This window comes from Cherax quadricarinatus, chromosome 17 (genome assembly GCF_038502225.1).
Source record: "Cherax quadricarinatus isolate ZL_2023a chromosome 17, ASM3850222v1, whole genome shotgun sequence".
Classification (NCBI taxonomy): domain Eukaryota; kingdom Metazoa; phylum Arthropoda; class Malacostraca; order Decapoda; family Parastacidae; genus Cherax; species Cherax quadricarinatus.
In genome coordinates, this window is record NC_091308.1 from 3,794,271 (window position 1) to 3,817,587 (window position 23,317).

At 42.1% G+C, this 23,317-nt stretch overlaps 1 protein-coding gene across 4 annotated transcripts in view; it reads left to right on the plus strand.

Annotated features, from left to right (window-relative positions):
* Positions 1–2,644: 2,644 nt before the first annotated feature.
* Positions 2,645–23,317, plus strand: part of LOC128686444 (sodium-coupled monocarboxylate transporter 1) — a 109,006-nt gene continuing 88,333 nt past the window's right edge. Inside the window, exons 1-8 of one of the 4 annotated variants that reach the window (XM_070085718.1) lie at positions 2,645–2,796; positions 10,790–11,050; positions 13,107–13,240; positions 13,562–13,750; positions 16,159–16,313; positions 18,548–18,688; positions 22,073–22,291; positions 22,835–22,953. In XM_070085718.1, coding sequence (XP_069941819.1) covers positions 10,822–11,050; positions 13,107–13,240; positions 13,562–13,750; positions 16,159–16,313; positions 18,548–18,688; positions 22,073–22,291; positions 22,835–22,953 — 1,186 coding nt within the window. In that variant the 5' untranslated portion in view covers positions 2,645–2,796; positions 10,790–10,821. The remainder of the gene's footprint in view (positions 2,797–10,789; positions 11,051–13,106; positions 13,241–13,561; positions 13,751–16,158; positions 16,314–18,547; positions 18,689–22,072; positions 22,292–22,834; positions 22,954–23,317) is intronic. The other 3 variants (XM_070085719.1, XM_070085721.1, XM_070085722.1) reach the window with 3 other exon arrangements.

Below are 23,317 nucleotides of genomic sequence, written 5' to 3' on the forward strand. Positions count from 1 at the left end.
CAATTTCGTCTGCTAGTTAGTGTACAGTAGTAGTCGAACCGAGAGAACAAGCGATTTGAAGAGAATCATCATGGGCTTTGCATCCCTAGTTTTGAAGGTTCTCATTATCCATCCTATCATTATTCTAGCAGATGAGGTAGATACGTTATTGCGGTCTTTGAAGGTGAGAGCCTCTGACATTATCACTCTCAGATCTTTCACATTAGTTTTTTGCTCGATTGTTTGGTTAGAATTTGTTTTATACTCTGATAAAGTTTTAATTTCCTGAAGTTTTCCACATCTGAGTAGTTGAAATTTCTCTTCATTGAACTTCACACTGTTTTCTGCGGCCCATTTGAAGATTTGGTCGATGTCCGCTTGTAGTCTTTACAGTGTCTTCGATGGAGGAAACTGTCATGCCAATTCGATCGAGTGTCATCCGCAAAGGAAGACATGGAGCTATGGCTTACATCTCTGTCTATGACAGATATGAGAATGAGGAACAGGATGGGAGCGAGTACTGTGCCTTGTGGAACAGAGCTTTTCACCGTAGCTGCCTCAGACTTTACTGTTTACTGTTACATTTTGTGTTCTATTTGTCAGGAAGTTATAGATCCGTCTACCAACTTTTCCTGTTATTCCTTTGTCACGCCTTAGATTTAGCATAAGAGAAGTGTTTCGCGTTTCAGTTTCATTTATGGCTTTAAGTTCTTCCTGAGATTTTTGTCTCCTGTAAGATTCCTCAAGCTGAAGTTCGATATTTTCTATTTCTCTGACCAGTGCCTCCCTTCGAATTTCAGAAATACTGGCCCCTCTCAGCAGCTCTATGATTCTTCGCCTTTGCCAGCATAGGGAGCATCTTTCTCTTTCTTGTTTACATCTTCTTTCTTTTTCTTAATGGAATCTGCCTTGAGGAGACCTCAGGTGGCACAGAGTTAATTTTTTTCTAGACATTGGTTCGGATCCGTGTTGATTAGGATATCTTCCTATCTTGTTTCATTTAGCACATGGTTTACTTGTTCCTAGTGTATGTTTTTGTTACTGAAATCCAATTTTGTGAAGGCACCCTCATAACTAATACCATTTTGCTGTACCTCTATTATGTTGTGATCTGAGTGTATTGTCTTTGATGCGGATATATTACGGATCAGATCGTCGTTGCTGAAGATGGGGTCCAGTGTATTTTCTAGTCTTGCTGGTTTAAGGTGAATTTGGTGCAGAGATTTAGTAGCTCGTGTGTGTGGGAATTTTCATCTCAGCTGCCTCCTGCAGTGATTTCTGCTATAACATTATTTAAATAAGCTACACTCCTCCGTTGTAGGTGTCTCAAGTTGAAATCCCCCATTAGGAAGATGTTTGGGGCAGGAGTTGGGAGATTTTCCAGACAGTGGTCAATTTTCAAAAACTCGGAAGTTGCATCCGGAAGCTTGTATACAACCACAATGGCAAGGTTTTGGTTTTCGATTTTTACTGCCAAAACTTGAACTACATCATTGGAGGTGTTCAGTAATTCTGAGCAAATGATCGACTCTTGACGTACAAGCCGATCCCCCCGCTCCCTGTTGCCTGTTTAGTCTAGTCTATGTGAAGCTATCTTACATATGTTTATGTGAAGCAATCTTACAGGTGTATGTAAAGCACTTGCAGGTGTCTCTGTGTGAAGCAATCTTACATGTGTCTATGTGAAGCACTCTTGCAGGTGTCTGTGTGAAGCAATCTTACAGGTGTCTATGTGAAGCAATCTTACAGGTGTATGTAAAGCACTTGCAGGTGTCTGTGTGAAGCAATCTTACATGTGTCTATGTGAAGCACTCTTGCAGGTGTCTATGTGAAGCAATCTTACAGGTGTCTGTGAAGCAATCTTACAGGTGTCTATGTGAAGCACTCTTACAGGTGTCTATGTAAAACTATCTTACTGCTACCTCTACTACAACTCCTGCCCTATACCGCGTTGTCTTCAGACCTCTACTTTTTTTCGCCCTTCTGGTGACTTGACAAAGGTCCAGGAGAGACCGAAACGCTGTGATAAGTTTCCTCTCCTGAGTGCTGGTGTTTGGTGGGGATGAATAGTGTGAGCTCTAAATGCCTGAAAACAATGGTGTTTTCGCCTCCGTGAGGCAAGGCCACGCGATGTTATAAGTAGTTTTATCTCGAGATTACAGCTGCGTCACAAAAAAAAAAGGGGGGATGAGTAATAATAATAACAGTAATACTACTACTACTACTAATAATAATAATCTTTATTTCTACAAACGACTTATACAGACCTAACTGACATCAATAACATACTACTATATAGAAAATCCCTTGTTATGCAGAGAATTTCGGGCAAATTAAGTTAATTTTGTCCCCATGATGCAATCCACAGCAGTAGGCTAACACCTACGTACCTATTTACTGCTAGGTGAACAGGGACAGCAGGTGTCCTAAGGAAATATTCCCTAATGTTTTCGTCCGAGCCACGGACCTCAATATGTGAGCTGAGTGCGCTTAGATCGTAATCACATAACGTCAAATTACGTCAGTTATTAATATTAGTTAATTTTAATAAAATGGAAACAGAATCATATGATGAACCCCTCAGCTTGCCTCTCTAGTGATATTTGGATGGAGGTGCATGCCGGCCTATATTATTCATTCTCGCTAGATGTACATGAGTGGTCATCCGGGATTGTCATTACAGAATGAGGAAAGTCACTGTTGTTGACGCACTTGGGTCACGACTCTTCCTCCACCATCCCAGCTACCAACTCTGCAGAGGCTAGGCTGTCAGTTAAAAGCATTCTACCCTGCCGATAGGTGTACAGGCGCAAAACGGTGAGTTAAGGCTAACACCCAGCTGCACATACAATCTAAAACTAAGTTTGTTACATTCCCTGCTGTCTGCCAAACACCACTGACGTCCTCCTCTAGTACTGGAAACTTTGTTTAGGACAGCTGCCGATCGACCTTCCTTACTAACTGGTAGCTATAACGAAACTTCCTCAGTCTTCATGTGAACAACAAACACTACCAAACAGTCTCATGGTCAAGATCTGTCAAATGACCAGGGAATCCCATTCAGTGCTTAAGCCAACAATGTAGAAAGTGTAGATAAATAGTTTGTTGATCCGACAAGTTGATAAATTAGACACATCTGCAACACTTGGGTATCTTTACTGCGGGAACGTTTCGCCACACATTAGCTTTATCAGTCCTATAGAAAGAAGAATAAGAACATAAGAAAGAAGGAACACTGCAGCAGGCCTAGTGGCCCATGCGAGGCAGGTTCAAGTCTCCTAACGGCTTAAGCCAATACCCCAACCTAGTCAGAGCAGGTCACATTCACTTAAGAAAGGAACACGACAACTGACCTAGTAGCACAAGCTAGTCAGGTCCAACTCACACCCACCCACACCCACTCATGTATTTATCTAACCTAATTTTAAAACTACACAACGTTTTAGCCTCAATAACTGTACTTGGGAGTTTGTTCCACTCATCCACAACTCTATTACCAAACCAGTGCTTTCCTATATCCTTCCTGAATCTGAATTTTTCCAACTTAAAACCATTGCTACGAGTCCAGTCTAGGCTAGATATTTTCATCACGTTATTTACATCCCCTTTATTTATTCCTGTCTTCCATTTATACACCTCAATCATATCCCCCCTAATTCTACGTCTTTCTAGAGAGTGCAGATTCAGGGACCTCAGTCTATCCTCATAGGGAAGATTTCTGATACATGGGATCAACTTTGTCATCCTCCTTTGTATGTTTCCAGAGCATTTATATCCATTCTACAATACGGTGACCAAAACTGAGCAGCATAATCTAAATGAGGTGGCCTGGTGGCTAAAGCTCCTGCTTCACACACGGAGGGCCCGGGTTCGATTCCCGGCGGGTGGAAACATTCGACACGTTTCCTTACACCTGTTGTCCTGTTCACCTAGCAGCAAATAGGTACCTGGGTGTTAGTCGACTGGTGTGGGTCGCATCCTGGGGGACAAGATTAAGGACCCCAATGGATATAAGTTAGACAGTCCTCGATGACGCACTGACTTTCTTGGGTTATCCTGGGTGGATAACCCTCCGGGGTTAAAAATCCGAACGAAATCTTATCTTATCTTACCAAGGATATATAGAGTTTAAGAACAACCTGAGAACTCCTATTATTTATGCTTCTTGATATGAAGCCAAGGATTCTGTTAGCTTTATTGTGAACACTTGTGCACTGTTGTCTTGGTTTCAGATTACTGCTAACCAGGACTCCTAAATCTTTTTCGCAGTCCGTAATATTAAGATCGACATTATTTAGTTTATATGTGGCATGGTTATTTTCCTGTCCAACATTTAGAACTTTGCATTTGTCTATATTAAACTGCATCTGCCACTTCTCCGACCACTGCATCAGTCTGTTCAAATCTTCCTGGAGTGCTCTAATGTTCTCGTCAGAATGAATTCGACGGCCTATTTTGGTGTCATCGACAAACTTGCTTATGTCGCCCTTTATGCCCTCATCAGTGTCGCTTATGTAGATTGTGAACAACAGGGGGCCCAACACTGACCCATGTGGAACACCGCTCGTGACGCTTCCCCACTCTGATTTCTCCCCATTTGTGTAAACTCTCTGCTGCCTATTTGTCAACCATGCCTCTATCCAGGAAAAAATTTCTCCTCCTATTCCATGTGCCTTAATTTTCCTCAATAGTCTCTGATGTGGGACCCTGTCAAAAGCCTTACTGAAGTCCATATACACAATATCATATTCATTACCATGATCTGTCTCCTCAAATACCTTAGTGAAAAAAAGTTAATAAATTCGTAAGGCAGGAACGCCCCTTTGTAAAACCATGCTGAGATTCGTTGATTAATTTATGCTTTTCAAGGTGGCTACGAACTGCCTCGGCAATTATTGATTCCATAAATTTTCCCACTATGGAGGTTAGGCTTATCGGTCTATAGTTCGAAGCTAAGAACCTGTCACCTGCTTTGAAAATAGGTATCTCATTTGTCATTGTCCACTTATCTGGCACCATGCCAGTCTGTAGTGATGTATTGAAAAGATTAGCCAGAGGTTTGCTAAGCTCCTCTTTACATTCCTTTAGAACCCTTGCATACAGTTCGTCAGGGCCTAGTGATTTGTAAGGTTTTAATTTATCAATTTGCCATAAGAACCATGTCACTTGTGACCCTAATCGTGCATAGTTTATTATCGTCCTGTTCTACATAATTTATTATTTCTGGAATATCGCTAGTATCTTCCTGAGTAAAAACTGAGAGGAAGTATGTGTTAAAAATTCTACACATTTCCTTATCACTGTCAGTGAGCTGACCTGAGTAACTTTTGAGTGGGCCTATCTTGTCCCTGATCTTACTTCTGTATACCTGAAAGAATCCTTTTGAGTTAGTCTTCGATTCTCTTGCAACTTTAACCTCATAATCTCTTTTTGCTTTTCTTATTCCCTTTTTTATTTATCTCTTTAACTGAATATATCGATTTCTTAATTGCACTCTCCTCTTTTGACTTGCCTATATATGCCTGTCTTTTGGCCAATGAGATGTTTTAATCTATTGTTCACCCATTTAGGATCATTTTTGCTTGATCTGATTTCCTTTATTTGGAACATAAGTTGTCTGAGCAACTAGAACTATGCCCTGGAAAACGTCATATTGGCAATCATCACCACCTACCTGACCCTTAGTCAGGTCATTCCAGTTCTGCCCACCCAAGTAATTTTTCAGTCCTATGAAATTAGCCAAGCGGAAGTCAGGGACAGAGACTTGATTGCCATTATTAGGGGAATTCCATGATATATTAAAACTGAGTGATTTGTGATCACTTTCCCCGAGCTCATCATTAACCTCAAGATTATTAATTAGCATTTCCCTGCTGGCAAGAACCAAGTCAAGCAGGTTATTTCCTCTAGTTGGCTCTGTCACAAACTGCTTTAAAAAACAATCCTGAATCGTATCAAGAAAGTCACTTGATTCTAAATTTCCTGTCAAATTGCTCCAGTCAATCTGTCTATAGTTGAAATCTCCCATTATCACAACATTTTCGTATGTAGATGCCTTACGAATTTCATCCCATAAAAGTTTACCGCACTCTCTATCAAGATTTGGGGTCCTGTAAATCACACCCAAAATTAGTTTTTCACGGCCCTCGAGAAGCTGTAACCAAACAGATTCAGTGGCTGACGCTTCTAATTTTATATCTTGTCTAACACAACAATTTAAATTGTCTCTGACATACTTCGCTACTCCACCACCCTTCCTGTTGACCCTGTCAGTGTGGAATAATTTATAGCCTTGTATGTGACATTCAGAAGGCATCTCTCTATCTTTCAGATTGAGCCAGGTCTCTGTTATAGCAATGATATCTATGTTTCCTGCACTTGCAATTAATCTTAGCTCATCTATCTTATTTCTTACACTCCTGCTATTAGTATAATAGACTTTAAGTGAGCTAGTCCCTTGCTGCCCTCTGCTGCCTCCCTTTGTTTGCTGACATGATCTATTGTCTTTATTTATAACTTCATGATGAATGTCTTTTATACATTTACTGTTTTCAACCCTAGTGTTGCAACCTTACTGTTTCCCACACACACCCATACCTCTATCTTCTATCAGTTTAAAATCCTAGGCATTTCAGCAATGGCCCTCTCGATTGAGTTTGCAAGAGCTACCGCCCCTGCCCCAGAAAGATGTACCCCATCCCTTGTATACATATCATGTTTGCCATAAAAGTTGTCCCAGTTGTCAATGAATGGGATTGCAAGTTCCTTGCGGTACCTGTCTAGCCAGCAATTTATACCAATTGCCCTAGACAACCATTCATTGCCCACTTCCCTTCTAGGCAAGATGCTACATATAATTGGGACCCCTCCCTTAGACTTAATTAAATCTATAGCTGACCTGTACTTATCTAGCAGCTCTTCTCTCCTACCCTTCCCAATATCATTTCCACCAGCACCGAGACAGATAATAGGCCTGTTCCTATTACCTGACATGGTATTATCCAACCTGTCGACTATGTCACTAACCCCAGCTCCTGGGAAGCACACTCTATCTCAGCCTGGAGTCGTTGATACCGACTACAGTCTGAGGGAAGTGGCATTGTCCAGTTATTGCAGAGAAACCTGTATCTCGATTTGTTTATAAAAACTGACAAATTGGGACTTGCACAACCAAATAATAATGAAAACCTAAAGAAAATACAGCAGCTCTGAAGTTGATCAGAAGACGAAGTGAAGATTAAGACGCATGTGTAATAGTTAGGTATCTTTATTGATGAAACGTTGCGGCTACACAGTAGGCTTCTTCAGTCAAATACTGAGGGAGCAGGTGTAGGAGTGAAATAAAGATGATGTAATCAGTCCATTATCCTTGGAGAAAAAGCATTTCAGCATAGAGAGCTAAACCCTTCTCATCCCCCTACCCATCCCCTCTCCCCTAGCCCCTCCTTTCTTCCCCTACCCCCTCCTTTCTTCCCCTACCCCTCCTCTCTCCCTTACTCCTCCTCTATCCCCCTACCCCTCCTCTCCCTCCCACAGGAAGTGACCCACAACACATGACTAACACCTACCTGGAGTTTACCTGGAGAGGGTTTCGGGGGTCAACGCGTCCGCAGCTCGGTCTGAGACCAGGCCTCGTGGTGGATCAGGGTCTGATCAACCAGGCTGTTACTGCTGGCCGCACGCAAACTGACGTACGAACCACAGCACGGTTGGTCAGGTACTGACTTTAGGTGCCTCTCCAGTGCCTTCTTGAAGACAGCCAGGGGTCTATTGGTAATCCCTCTTATGTATGCTGGGAGGCAACTGAACAGTCTTGGGCCCCGGACACTTATTGTGTTGTTTCTCAATGTACTCGTGGCGCCCCTGCTTCTCATCGGGGGAATGTTGCATCTCCTGCCGAGTCTTTTGTTTTCATAGGGAGTGATTTTCGTGTGCAAGTTTGGTGCTAGTCCCTCCAAGATTTTCCAAGTGTATATTATCATGTACCTCTCTCGCCTGCGCTCAGACGACTTTTGTCCCGAGTAGGGAAATTAGATCTAACAAAAATGATCCCAGATGGATAAACGATAGATTAAAACATCTCATTGGTCAAAAGAGAGGCATATAGGCGTATCCAAAGAAGAGAAGGGCAGTTAAGAAATCAATATATTTAATTAAAGAGAGAAATAAAAAAAAGGAATAAGAAAAGCGAAAGGGATTATGAGGCTAAAGTCACAAGGGATTCGGAGACTAACCAAAGGATTCTTTCAGGTATACAGAAGTAAGATTAGGAACAGGGTAGACTCACTTAATAGTAACTCAGGTCAGATCACTGACAGTGATAAGGAAATGTGTGAACTTTTCAATACCTACTTCCTCTCAGTTTTTACTCGGGAAGATACTAGCGAAATTCCAGAAATAAATTATGTAGAAAAGGACAATAATAAACTATGCACGATTTGGGTAACTAGTGACATGGTCCTCAGACAAATAGAGAAATTAAAACGTAACAAATTCCCAGGCTCTGATGAACTGTTTGCAAGGGTTTTAAAGGAATGTAAAGAGGAACTTAGCATTCCTTTGGCTAATCTTTTCAATATATTACTATCACTACAAACTCAGCCTGGAGTCGATTGATACCGACTACAGGCTGAGGGAAGTGGCATTATCCAGTTATTGCAGAGAAACCTGTATCTCGATTTGTTTATAAAAACTGACGAATTGGAACTTGCACAACCAAATAATAATGAAAACCTAAAGAAAATACAGCAGCTCTGAAGTTGATCAGAAGATGAAGTGAAGATTAAGACCAATAAGCCTTACTTCCATAGTTGGTAAATTTATGGAATCAATAACTGCCAAAACAATTCGTAGCCATCTTGAAAAGCATAAATTGATTAATGAATCTCAGCACGGTTTTACAAAGGGGCGTTCCTGTCTTACGAATTTACTAACTTTCTTCACTAAGGTATTTGAGGAGGTAGATCATGGTAATGAATATGATATTGTGTATATGGACTTCAGTAAGGCTTTCGATAGAGTTCCACACCAGAGGCTATTGAGGAAACTTAAGGCACACGGAATAGGAGGAGAAACTTTTTCCTGGGCAGAGGCATGGTTGACAAATAGGCAGCAGAGAGTTTGCATAAATGAGGAGAAATCAGAATGGGGGCACGTCACGAGCGGTGTTCCACAGGGGTCAGTGTTGGGCCCGTTGTTGTTCACAATTTACATAAACGATATAGCTGAGGGAATAAATAGCGACATAAGCAAATTTGCCGATGACACCAAAATAGGCCGTCCAATTCATTTTAATGAGGACATTAGAGAAATCCAGGATGATTTAAATAGACTGATGCAGTGGTCGGAGAAGTGGCAGATCAGTTTAATATAGACAAATGCAAAGTTCTAAATGTTGGACAGGAAAATAACCATGCCACATATAAACTAAATAATGTAGATCTTAATATTGCGGATTGCGAACACTTTACAACTCTGGTTCTGGTTAGCAGTAATCTGAAACCAAGACAACAGTGCATAAGTGTTCACAATAAAGGTAACAGAATCCTTGGCTTCATAGCAAGAAGTATAAATAATAGAAGTCCTCAGGTGGTTCTTGAACTCTATATTTCTTTGGTTAGGCTTCATTTAGATTATGCTGCACAGTTGTGGTCACCGTATTACAGAATGGATATAAATGCACTGGAAAAGTTGATCCCATGTATCAGAAATCTTTCCTATGAGGATAGACTTGAAGGCCCTGAATTTGCACTCTCTAGAAAGGCGTAGAATTAGGGGGGATATGATTGAGGTGTATAAGTGGAAAACAGGAATTAATAAAGGGGATGTAAATAGCATGCTAAAAATAGCTAGCATAGACAGGACTCGCAGCAATGGTTTTAAACTGGAAAATTTCAGATTCAGGAAGGATATAGGAAAACACTGGTTTGGTAATAGAGCTGTGGAGGAGTGGAAGAAACTCCCGAGTACTGTCATAGAAGCTCAGACGTTGTGTAGTTCCAAAAATAGGTTGGATAAACACATGTGTGGGTTTGGGTGGGTGTGAGTTGGACCTGACTAGTTTGTTCAACTAGGTCGGATGCCGTGCTCCTCCCTTAAGTGAATGTGACTGACATGGCATAGGTCAAGGCATTGGCTTAAGCCGGTGGGAGAATTGGACCTGCCTCGCATGGGCCAGTAGGCCTGTTGCAGTGTTCCAACTTTCTTATGTTCTATTTGTCTGTATTGTCTGTGTGTTTGTGTGGAAACACTTGGGCATGTTTCTTTAAAACATCTGCTGTCCCTGGTCACTTAGCAGTGAGTAGGCACCTGGATGTTAGCCGACTAGTGTGGGTCGCATCCTGGGGACAAAATTAACCTAAGTTACCAGAAATGTTCTGCCTAACCAGAGGCTTTCTATATAGTATGTCAGCTACGGTCTGTGTAAGTTGTATCAAGTACTTGTGGAAATAAATATTATTATTATTATTATTAAGAAGGAACACTTCATCCCTTACTTCTACTGCCTCACTTTTAGTTCCCCACCAAATTCAATTCCTTTCTCTTCTCTTGTGCTGCCAGTAAATGTGTAAAATTACATTTTAAAACCTTTTTCTGATTCAGAATCTTACCTGGAGTTTACCTGGAGAGAGTTCCGGGGGTCAACGCCCCCGCGGCCCGGTCTGAGACCAGCCTCTTGATATAATTCTGTGACCTTCAGTTTGCACTGCCAACACTCACATTCCAAACAAAAACCTGAACGATATTTTAAACATTCTTAGGTTTATTGCATTCTAAAACCGATGAATTATCGAAAAAAAAAATATTTCAGGCATAGAGAGGTCCCGCTAACGAGGCACCGAGATGAACACCACAGACAACCCGAATATATCAGAAGCAACGTTCACCCCGGTGGACTACACAGTGCTGAGCCTCATGCTAGTGGCGTCCGCTGGTATTGGTGTGGTCAGCGCCATCAGGAGCCGAGGTAAAGCCTCCACGCAGGAGTACCTGCTGGGAGGCAGGAACATGTCACCTCTACCCGTGGCCATCTCTTTACTAGGAGGATGGATCTCTGCCATATCTTTCGTAGGTTAGTTAGAAGCATACCTACAACTATCACAATTTCACTTGCTTTTTCTTCCTCCAAGTTTTCTGTACGTTAACTTTAGAATGCCTCTTCCGATAGGCTTCAAATTTCCGAAGGTGGTGTAACTTAGAGCAAGACTGGACTGTGTAAAAGCCAGTTCGAAAAACTAATTAAAAAAAATTGTATTTTCTTGTAATTACCTGAGAATAATTCTTTTTAAACGGCTTAAGTACTAATGCATTGAGCCCAATAAGGCTTTAGACTGTGTAAATGCAATTTTGTTGACTTTAAAAATAATTTGAAAAGCAGGTATAACAGGTTTCCATGCAACAAGGGCAGAATGTCGTATCTGATCAACTTCATAAGTTAAACCCTGATTTTTTTTCTTCTGAAGTTTATAACAGATAAGACACAAGTGCAACAGTTTGGTATCTTTATTATTGAAATGTTTCGCCTGCTCAAACAGGCCTCTTTAGTCAAATACAGGTGACTAAATTTTGGAGCCAGCAACAGTAGAGGTAAAGATGATATGATCAGCCTCTCAGCCTCGAACAAGTTGAAATGTGGTCAGCCCAGTGTTTTGACAAGGTTGAGTGCCAGCTCCTAGGCTCTTATTGGTGTTGATCTCCAACCCATGGACCCCTTGGGAGGGTTTAATTTTAGGTTTTAGGTTTCCTGAGAGAGAGAGAGAGAGTTAAATTACAGTTCTTCAGCCTCAAGAGGGTTTTGAGGTCTAGCTTCTAGGTCCCTTGTATATGCTGAAGTACAGCTTCTAGGTCTCTTCCGTACGTTGAAGTACAGCTTCTAGGTCCCCTGTGTACGTTCAAGTACAGCTTTTAACCTCTTGCCTGCACTAAAGTACAGCTACTAAACCCTCTTGCGTGTCCTGGGATCCAGGGTGTAGGGATTATGTGATACAGGAGATATCTATCCCGGATCGCCCAGAAACTGAAACTAGTTTACATAACTAGTTATGAGACAAAGAACGCAGAACACATCAAATGAAAAGAATCAATAAACTCTCAAGCTATGGAGTAGCCTCGGATGACTGCTGAATTAGACTAGCTAAGGACAGTCTTTCTCGTTACTAGTGATCTCATCATCATTCATGGTCTCGGTATGAACACTGGGTCTTCCAGTTCTCTTACTGAACATTTGCTACATCTATGAAAAAAAAATTCCATGAATTCACTACAATTGACAGAACTCCCATCCCTTGATCTTGTTGGCAACAGAGGTGGACCTTGATCTTAATTCTTTTATTGATCTCAGTCTATGCTGGATAACACCCAATATTAGTCGGAGGAGGGAAGATCAAAACAGCAATCGTTTTTACACTAGCAGAAAAGAATACTTGTGGATATATGGACAGACTAAATTGGGATAAAATCAAGTAAAGCTTAAAGGATTTAAAGAAAAAAATAACAAGGAAAATGTATAACTGAAAACTCTCAAAGAGAAAACTAGTATAACAAAGAAAATAGAGAATGTGGGTCAGAAATTGGTTAAAAATGAGGATGATATTGAAAAGCAGATAATAGGCTTAAAAGGCTACAAAGCAAAAATGAAAATATTTATGCAGGAATAGCCAAGCAAAAGGCACGGCTAGAACAACAAATGAAGCTAGCTGAGGTTATTTATGAGAATGTTAACAAACATTTTGTGAAATAGAGGAAAGAGCTGGAAGAGTTTAAAGCTAAAATTGAAGACTATTGTGTCAAACTCACTAAGAAAAAGACGAAGATATTGGACATTTTAAAGAATAAATTATCACTTATCTCAGAATAGAACCTACACTCAATATTAACTTTTATAAACACTGCGGAGAGGCTGAATGAAGAGGTACTGTAAGTTTATTGAAGCACGGAAAGAGTGAACCTAGTAGCGACCAGCGAAGAGAGGGCCAGGAGCTGAGACTTGACCCCTGCAAGCATATATAGGTACAATACACACACAAACACACACATATACTGGGTCTGTTATGTGCTATTTACAAGCTTCAAGTGTTTGTTACTGCGATCGTCTCAGCCTTGTTCAGTAAGAGTTACATATTCCACAGGTAATCCCACAGAGATATACTTCTTCGGCACACAACTAACCACCATCTTGCTGGGCACAGTCCCAGGTAGTCTCTTCGCCGGCTACATCATTCTCCCGATTTTTTACAAGCTCAAAATCGTCTCCATCAACGAGGTCAGGTGATCATTAATGAATATTCTTCTCAGATAGGATTTTTTCTTAAATAAATGCAGTGTACGATTAATACGTTCATTTTAATCTTTGTAACTCTAGCGAATTCGGATAAAAACCGAATGAAATCGAATATACCTGCTGCCCCTGTTCATCTAGCAGTAAATAGGTGCTTAGGTTTTAGTCTACCGTTGTGGGTCGCATCCTAGGAAGTGGCTGTATACCTTAAATACAGTTGGGATTTGAAATAAACTAAGGAAAGATAATAGCCTGTAAATTCAGCTGTATGAAAATAAAAATGTTTTGGTTTCTCTATCCTTATAGTATTTAGAGTTGCGGTTTGGGTCAAAGCTACTGCGGAAGTTGGCTACCACATCTCTGGTCTTGTTCACCCTTACCTACTTGGCTTTGAGTGTGTATGCTCCTGCACTCATCATGTCCTCTGTCACCCAACTCTCTACCTGGGTCTCCACACTCATCATAGGCTCAGTCTGTACCTTCTACATCACAGTTGTGAGTATAACAAATGTGGCGTGACCGAATAATTTAGTCAATCGTAGACTGTATGAGCAAAGTTAAGTCGCTTATTACTGAACGTAACATTGTGGAAGGAGTAGCAGAGAGCTAACCCGCGGCGTTGCATTTATAGAATAAAAATATCAGAATAAGTTGCAGTTATCCCAGTGTGGAATATTACGACTGAAAAGAAAATACGATATTGATCAATGTCATGCTCAGAGAGCAACGAGCTGGTGCAAGAAGGAATTTTGGTATATATCATGTGTGTGTGTGTGTGTGTGTGTGTGTGTGTGTGTGTGTTAGTTAGTTAGTTAGTTACCATTCTGTCCTAGGCACATGTCGATTAGACACTTGGCCTGTTGTATATAAGTGTGTGCATGTGTGAGTGTGTGTGTGTGTGTGTGTGTTAGTTAGTTAGTTAGTTACCATTCTGTCCTAGGCACATGTCGATTAGACACTTGGCCTGTTGTATATAAGTGTGTGCATGTGTGAGTGTGTGTGTGCGTGTGTGCGTGTGTGCGTGTGTGCGTGAGTGTGTGCGTGAGTGTGTGCGTGTGTGTGTGTGTGTGTGTGTGTGTGTGTGTGTGTGTGTGTGTGTGTGTGTGTGTGTGTGTGTGTGTGTGTGTGTGTGTGTGTGTGTGTGTGTATGTGTGTGTGAATGTTGGTGTGTGCGCATGTTGGTGTGTGTGTGTATGTACTCACCTAATTGTGGTTGCAGGGGTCGAGACTCAGCTCCTGGCCCCGCCTCTTCACTGATTGCTACTAGGTCCTCTCTCTCTCTGCTTCCTGAGCTTTGTCATATCTCTTCTTAAAACTATGTATGGTTCCTGCCTCCACTACTTCACTTGCTAGGCTATTCCACTTCCTGACGACTCTATGACTGAAGAAATACTTCCTAATGTCCCTGTGACTCGTCTGAGTCTTCAGCTTCCAGTTGTGACCCCTTGTTCCTGTGTCCCCTCTCTGGAACATCCTATCTCTGTCCACCTTGTCTATTCCCCGCAGTATCTTGTATGTCGTTATCATGTCTCCCCTGACCCTTCTGTCCTCCAGTGTCGTCAGTCCGATTTCCCTCAACCTTTCCTCGTACGACATTTCCCTGAGCTCTGGGACTAGCCTTGTTGCAAACCTTTGTACTTTCTCTAACTTCTTGACGTGCTTGACCAGGTGTGGGTTCCAGACTGGTGCTGTATACTCCAGTATGGGCCTAACATACACAGTGTACAGTGTTTTGAACGATTCCTTATTAAGGTATCGGAACGCTATTCTCAGATTTGCCAGGCACCCGTATACTGCAGCAGTTATTTAGTTGATGTGTGCCTCCGGTGACGTGCTCGGTGTTATGGTCACCCCGAGGTCTTTCTCCCTGAGTGAGGTCTGTAGTCTTTGTCCACCTAGCCTATACTCTGTCTGCTGTCTTCTTTGCCCCTCCCCAATCTTCATGACTTTGCATTTGGCAGGATTGAATTCGAGAAGCCAGTTTCTGGACCACATGTCCAGCCTGTCCAGGTCTCTTTGCAGTTCTGCCTCATCCTCATCCGATTTAATTCTTCTTATCAACTTCACATCATCTGCGAATAGGGACACTTCAGAGTCTATTCCTTCCATCATGTCGTTCGCATAAATCAAAAATAGCACTGCTCCTAGAACTGACCCCTGTGGGACCCCACTCGTCACAGGCGCCCACTGTGATACCTCTTCACATACCATGACTCGTTGCTGCCTCCCTGTCAGGTATTCCCTGATCCATTGCAGTGCCCTCCCTGTTACATGCGCCTGATCCTCCAGCTTCTGCACTAATCTCTTGTGGGGAATTGTGTCAAAGGGCTTCCTGCAGTCTAGGAAAACGCAATCAACCCACCCCTCTCTCTCGTGTCTTACTTCTGATACCTTGTGTGTCTTACTTCTGTTACCTTGTGTGTGTGTGTGTGTGTGTGTGTGTGTGTGTGTGTGTGTGTGTGTGTGTGTGTGTGTGTGTGTGTGTGTGTGTGTGTGTGTGTGTGTGTGTGGGTGTGTTGGTGTGTGTGTGTGTGTGTTGGTGCGTGCGTGTGTGTGTGTGTGTGTGTGTGTGTGTGTGTGTGTGTGTGTGTGTGTGTGTGTGTGTGTGTGTGTGTGTGTGTGTGTGTGTGTGTGTGTGTGTGTGTGCGCGCTCTCACCTAGTTCTCACCTGTGTGTGTGTGTGTGTGTGTGTGTGTGTGTGTGCGTGTGTGTGTGTGTGTGTGCGCGCGCGTGCGTGCGTGTGCGTGCGTGCGTGTGCGTGTGTGTGTGCCGGGATTTTGCAAATATTTTATTTGAGCGATTTCGCATATGTTAGGTATAAGTGTTGTGGGACATATTTGTGCCCCTGACACTGTGTTCCGAGCAAAACCTTTTCTGTGTTTCATTTCATTTTTGTTCCATAGGGAGGTGTGAGGGCTGTAGTGTACACTGATGTGCTACAGACATTGATCATGTTTGGTGGGGTGTTGCTGGTGGTCATCGTCTGTAGTATTGACCTGGGTGGTATTGGCAACGTCTGGACCATCGCTGAGCGCGGAGGGCGCATTCAGTTTTTTGAGTGAGTTCTTCAGCTGAGCTTATTACGCACTGTTTGTTGATCAGTTGTGTCAGATGTCTGCGTATTTTTAATGTATCGTCACCAAACTTGGCACACTGATAAGTTAAGTGACGTGTCTGACCTCACTAGGTCAGTGAGGTCAGACAGTCACTAGGTCATAGAGCTTAAGCCATTGGTAGAATTGGACCTGCCTCGCATAGGCCAGTAGGCCTGTTGCAGTGTTCCTTCTTTCTTATGTTCTTATGTTCCCATAGCAATCAGACTTGACCGCTTGTACAGCTAGGAGAGAGAGTGATGGATAAGACACGTGCAACACTTTATTAAGCTCCTGGTGAGTCTTTCAAATAAAAATACACAGGTGTTGCAAATGTGTCTTATTTATCAACTTGTTAGTATTGTAAACCTTTGATCTAATTACTTTTGTCAGACACAGCAACATTATGGAACCTTATTTCAGAGATTATCTTAACTTTCTCCTTATAGCATAGACTTAGTAACCTACAGAACTTCCTGCAAATACTGACCTCTACTACCACTACATCATCGCACGTCAGACCCGACCACTACTTCCTCAGCCAGCAAATTACATCTCCACTAGCAAGCTCATCCCAGGTTTATGTGCTTCATCGCTCCACCACTCGCGTCTCCATTGTCGAGTCTCTGAATTAGACTGACAAAACTTCTGATGGACCAGAAGATGCCCAGGTGTTGCTCACGTGTTATTCATAAACTTGTTGATATTAATCCTTCGTCAAATTGTAGCAAGGAAATAACTGAAGAGTGCTTAGTACCAAGCATATGCCGAGGTGGAATCTTTCTGAGGAGTTTAATAATTCCCGCCAGTTTGTAGTACAAATCCAGCGTCTTCATAATTATCCAGCTAGAGGAGGGCGATATACCCGCCTTCCTAAAAATTACATAAGTCGATCGATATTGTCATTTTTCTGTAAACAAAACTCATTTTCCATATTTTTCGAATAATTCTCATAACCACGCGCGAAATTTTCCCACACGCCCCTTAAGGGAGGAGCACAGCATCCGACCTAGTAGCACAAGTACTCACCAAACAATCAATATGTAGTTACAGGAGCAGAGAAATGGTCGAGGTCTCTGTCCTCTGTAATAATTGGTTCATCATATTTTTCCAACGGTTGTAACACTTACTACGTAGTTGGTTTTCATTATTCCATAGGTGAGCCATTCTCTTCCTGAAGAAAAAATTCTAGTATCCCCTCGGCTTCACTTTTTTCTCTTGTCATCCCTGTTGCAGATACAAAGAAATAATTTTTACCTACTCTTTCATGATCTTTTATTCTTATATGTGGTTTCCTGTCTCCACTTTTCCTTCTGTCAGCCAGATAGCGCATCTTTAGTAAACACTGGTAGTCACTTCGTAGCTCTTCTTTGGACCTGGTCTAATTTATCCAAGTTTTTCAGAATTGGCTGCCACACAACAGCTACATATTCCAATTTGTAACTAATATATTCTGTAAAGAACCATTTTTAGCATTTCTGCATCCACATATTTGAAAGCTATTGCAAAGTAGTATCTGGTAATGTGATCCAGGCTCTTAACAAACATCAATGTCTTGGTCCTCAGAGATGGAGAAGGAACTACTTCGTGACTCGCAAATGTAACACATGAGTTTCTCGTAAATTTGTCTGTAGTACGATCTTCCAAAACTTCTACTCTCCTTACCCATTTCTACTTTGTATTGGACTGATGAAGCCACTGTGTGGCGAAACGTTTCTTCAATAAAGATTCCCATGTGTTGCATAAGTGTCTCAATTCTTCAATTTTTTAAACTTCTTAGTCCCTCTGTCTGACTTTGCTTTCTCCCTTCTCTGTTATGGCATTTATCTACACAAATTTCTATCACTCATCAATCACTATTTGCTCAATTTGTCCAATTCATCTTCGTTAGTTTATGACTGAATTAAAGCATTTTTTGTAAACTTAATAATTTTTAGGAAAAAATGCATTTTTGTAGATATACACAATTACCTGATTAATATTAAGTGACATGTTAAAATACCAGAGTGAAAACAGGAAATATAACCCGAGCTTTTTATTGTGATTTATTCCATCAAGTGATATTTTGTGCATTTAACTAGATTTTGTAACTCTCACCGAGAGAAGATAAAGGAAAGAGTCTCAGGAAGCAGATATTTAATGTAATAAGTAAATTTATGTATAATTCTATTATTAATGAATTACGTATTTAATGTGGCAGCTTCAACACGAGTCCCTACGAGCGACACACATTCTGGTCGACTGTCATGCTGGGCTTCTACCAGGGAGCCACCACTCTCACTCTCGTTCAACAGAGTTATCAAAGACTTGCCTCGGTTTCAACGCTGCAAACATCGCAAAGGTCTTTTTTTTTTTTAAGCTGTGCTGCTAGTGTTAGTTTATACGAGCGCGTGCACACACACGCACACAAACACACGCACACGTCAAGCATGTCAAGAAATTAGAGAAAGTGCAAAGGTTTGCAACAAGGCTGGTTCCAGAGCTAAAGGGAATGTCCTACGAAGAAAGGTTAAGAGAAATCGGTCTGACGACACTGGAGGACAGGAGGGTCAAGGGTGACATGATAACGACATACAAACTACTGCGTGGAATAGATAAGGTAGACAGAGACAGGATGTTCCAGAGATAGGACACAGAAACAAGGGGTCACAATTGGAAGTTGAAGACTCAGATGAGCCAAAGGGATGTTGGGAAGTATTTCTTCAGCCACAGAGTTGTTAGGAAGTGGAATAGTCTGGCAAGTGATGTAGTGGAGGCAGGACCCATACATAGTTTTAAGACGAGATATGATAAAGCTCATGGAGCAGGGAGAGGGAGGACCCAGTAGCGGTCAGTGAAGAGGCGGGGCCAGGAGCTGAGTCTCGACCCCTGAAACCACAATTAGGTGAGTACACACAGATACACACACACACTGTAAGAAGGCTTTTGGCACAGTTCCACACAAGAGATTAGTGCATAAGCTGGAGGATCAGGCAAGTATAACAGGGAAGGCACTGCAATGGATCAGGGAATACCTGTCGGGAAGACATCAGCGAGTCATGGTACGTGGCGAGGTGTCAGAGTGGGCGACTGTGACGAACGGGGTTCCACAGGGGTAAGTCCTAGGAAACGGTGCTATTTCTGGTATATGTGAACGACATGCCAGAAGGAATAGACTCAGAAGTTTTCCTGTTTGCAGATATTGTGCAGTTGATGAGAAGAATTCAATCGGACGAGGACTAGGCAGAACTACAAAGAGATCTGGACAGACTGCAGGCGTGGTCCAGAAACTGGCTCCAGGAGTTCAACCCCACCAAGTTCAAAGTCATGAAGATCGGGGAAGGGCAAAGAAGACCGCAGACAGAGTACAGTCTAGGGGGCCAGAGACTACAAACATTACTCGAGGAAAAGGATCTTGGGGTGAGCATAACACCGGACACATCTCCTAAGGCGCACATCAACCAAATAACTGCCGCAGCATACGGGCGCCTAGTAAACCCAAGTATAACATTCCGAAATCTCAATAAGAAATCGTTCAGGATCCTGTACACTGTACCTGGAGTTTACCTGGAGAGAGAATTCCGGGGGTCAACGCCCCCGCTGCCCGGTCTGTGACCAGGCCTCATGGTGGATCAGAGCCTGATCAACCAGGCTGTTACTGCTGACTGCACGCAATCCAACGTACGAGCCACAGCCCGGCTGGTCAGGTACCGACTTAAGGTGCTTGTCCAGTGCCAGCTTGGAGACTGCCAGGGGTCTATTGGTAATCCCCCTTATGTATGCTGGGAGGCAGTTGAACAGTCTCGGGCCCCTGACACTTATTGTATTGTCTCTTAACGTGCTAGTGACACCCCTGCTTTTCATTGGGGGGATGTTGCATCGTCTGCCGAGTCTTTTGCTTTCGTTGTGAGTGATTTTCGTGTGCAAGTTCGGTACTAGTCCCTCTAGGATTTTCCAGGTGTATATAATCAAGTATCTCTCCCGTCTGCGTTCCAGGGAGTACAGGTTCAGGAACTTCAAGCGATCCCAGTACTTGAGGTGTTTTATCTCTGTTATGCGCGCCGTGAAGGTTCTCTGTACATTTTCTAGGTCAGCAATTTCACCTGCCTTGAAAGGTGCTGTTAGTGTGCAGCAATATTCCAGCCTAGATAGAACAAGTGACCTGAAGAGTGTCATCATGGGCTTGGCATCCCTAGTTTTGAAGGTTCTCATTATCCATCCTGTCATTTTTCTAGCAGATGCGATTGATACAATGTTATGGTCCTTGAAGGTGAAATCCTCTGACATGATCACTCCCAGGTCTTTGACGTTGGTTTTTCGCTCTATTTTGTGGAAGGAATTTGTTTTGTACTCTGATGAAGTTTTAATTTCCTCATGTTTACCATATCGGAGTAATTGAAATTTCTCATCTTTGAACTTCATATTGTTTTCTGCAGCCCACTGAAAGATTTGGTTGATGTCCGCCTGGAGCCGTGCAGCGTCTGCAATGGAAGACACTGTCATGCAGATTCGGGTGTCATCTGCAAAGGAAGACACGGTGCTGTGGCTGACATCCTTGTCTATGTCAGATATGAGGATGAGAAACAAGATGGGAGCGAGTACCGTGCCTTGTGGAACAGAGCTTTTCACCGTAGCCCCGTCAGACTTTACTCTGTTGACTACTACTCTTTGTGTTCTGTTTGTGAGGAAATTATAGATCCATCTACCAACTTTTCCTGTTATTCCTTTATCACGCATTTTGTGCGTTATTACGCCATGGTCACACTTATCGAAGGCTGTGTGTGTCAGGCCCATATTGGAGTATGCAGCACCAGTTTGGAACCCTCACCTAGACAAGCACGTAAGGAAATGAGAGGAAGTGCAAAGGTTTGCAACAAGACTAGTCCCAGAGCTAAGGGGCATGTCCTAAGAGGATAGGTTAAGGGAAATCGACCTGACGACACTGGAGGACAGGAGAGATAGGGGGGATATGATAACGACATATAAAATACTGAGAGGAATTGACATGGTGGACAGAGACAAGGTGTTCCAGAGATGGGGCACAGCAACAAGGGGTCACAATTAGAAGTTGAAGACCCAGATGAACCACAGGGATTTTAGGAAGTATTTCTTCAGTCACAGAGTGGTCAGGAAGTGGAATAGTTTGGGAAGCGATGTAGTGGAGGGAGGATTCATACATAGCTTTAAGAAGAGGTATGATAAAGCTCATGGAACAGGAAGAGTGACCTAGTAGCGGCTAGTGAAGAGGCGGGGCCAGGAGCTGTGACTCGACCCCTGCAACCACAACTAGGTGAGCACACACACACACGCACACACACACACACACACACACACACACACACACACACACACACACACACACACACACACACACACGCACACACACACACACACACCAGTAGCAACCGGTGAAGAGGCGGGGCCAGGAGCTAAGACTCGACCCCTGCAACCACAAATAGGTGAGTACACACACACACACACACACACACCCACACACACACTCTCTCTCTCTCTCTCTCTCTAAATCTTCTTAGCTATAGCACATCAACAATGAAGGTATCTAGATATCTTTATTCTGTAGACATCTCGCCACTGGTTGACGAAACGTCTACAGAATAAAGATACGCAGATATTGCAGATGTGTCTAATTCATCACCTTAAAAGCGAATGAGTATATTGACTTATTGACATTTTATACATCACTGATTGTTCATAAGTCTGTCCCTCATGAAATATTTTCTCGTAGGTTGATTATTGGCTTCGTGGTGGGGTTGTTTACGTTGTGGATCGTCCTCTACCTTTCCGGCCTCGTCGCCTACGCTACCTACAGAGACTGTGACCCACTCACCTCCGGCAGGATACAGAAACCTGACCAGATTCTCACCTTCTTGGTGACAGACAAGTTGCGCTACATGACAGGAATGGCTGGTCTCTTCGTAGCTGCAGTTTATGGCTGCGTCCTCAGGTAGGTCATGACTATTCTTCTTTTGTAACATCTGTGTATCTTTATTCCGGAAACGATTTGCTAGTCAGTTATGAGCACATTGACTCCAGGCTGAGGGACTAATTACCTCAAACTCCTCCTTATTTTCCACAGATCTTTGCTTTGGACTGAAGAAGTCACTGGTTGGCGAAACATTTCAAGAATAATGATCTCGAAATGTTTCAAAAGCGTCTCATATATCAACCATTTATTCAGTAATTATTCTATGTCATATTTAATATTTCTGTGACTACTTAATATTTAGTATCAAGTAAATCATTATTGATATTAAATATAAGTGTCTGTACCTGTATTTAACTAATTAATATTTACCCTGAATATAATTAACTGAAGTCATTAAGTTAGTGTTTGGGAAGCCTAATTTATAATAAACAAGAGCGCACCAAACATCTCGACTTGCTAGAAGTTTCAGCTAGAGGAACAAACTTCATACCAGCAAGACTAAAACAGTTTAAAATACCCGATGTTATGAAATACGTAACATTCCTGTCCTTTGGCAAGCAGCACACACTCATCCTGTGGGAACTCCATGGCCTGCCTGGTGTGGGAAGACTTCATCAAACATCATAAATACTTCAGTGGCCTCAGTGATGCCAAAGCCACTAATGTTGTTAAGCTCCTCTGTAAGTACTATTAGTTTATCAATATTCAATAACATGTTCTTCGATAATGAAATTTCCTCCGGAATCAATATTCATACATAACTACAGACAATGTTAGTGAGGCCTCGCTTACATTATATATATATATATATATATATATATATATATATATATATATATATATATATATATATATATATATATATATATATATATATATATATATATATATATATATATATATATATATATATATATATATGTATATATACAGGGAGGTACCACCTCTACAACTGTCCTAGGGACCCTCATCCTCAGAGAAAAGAATAAACTTGCTTCAGGGAAAACTCAAGGTTCTCCCTGAAGCTGTTTGAGAATTTTCTCC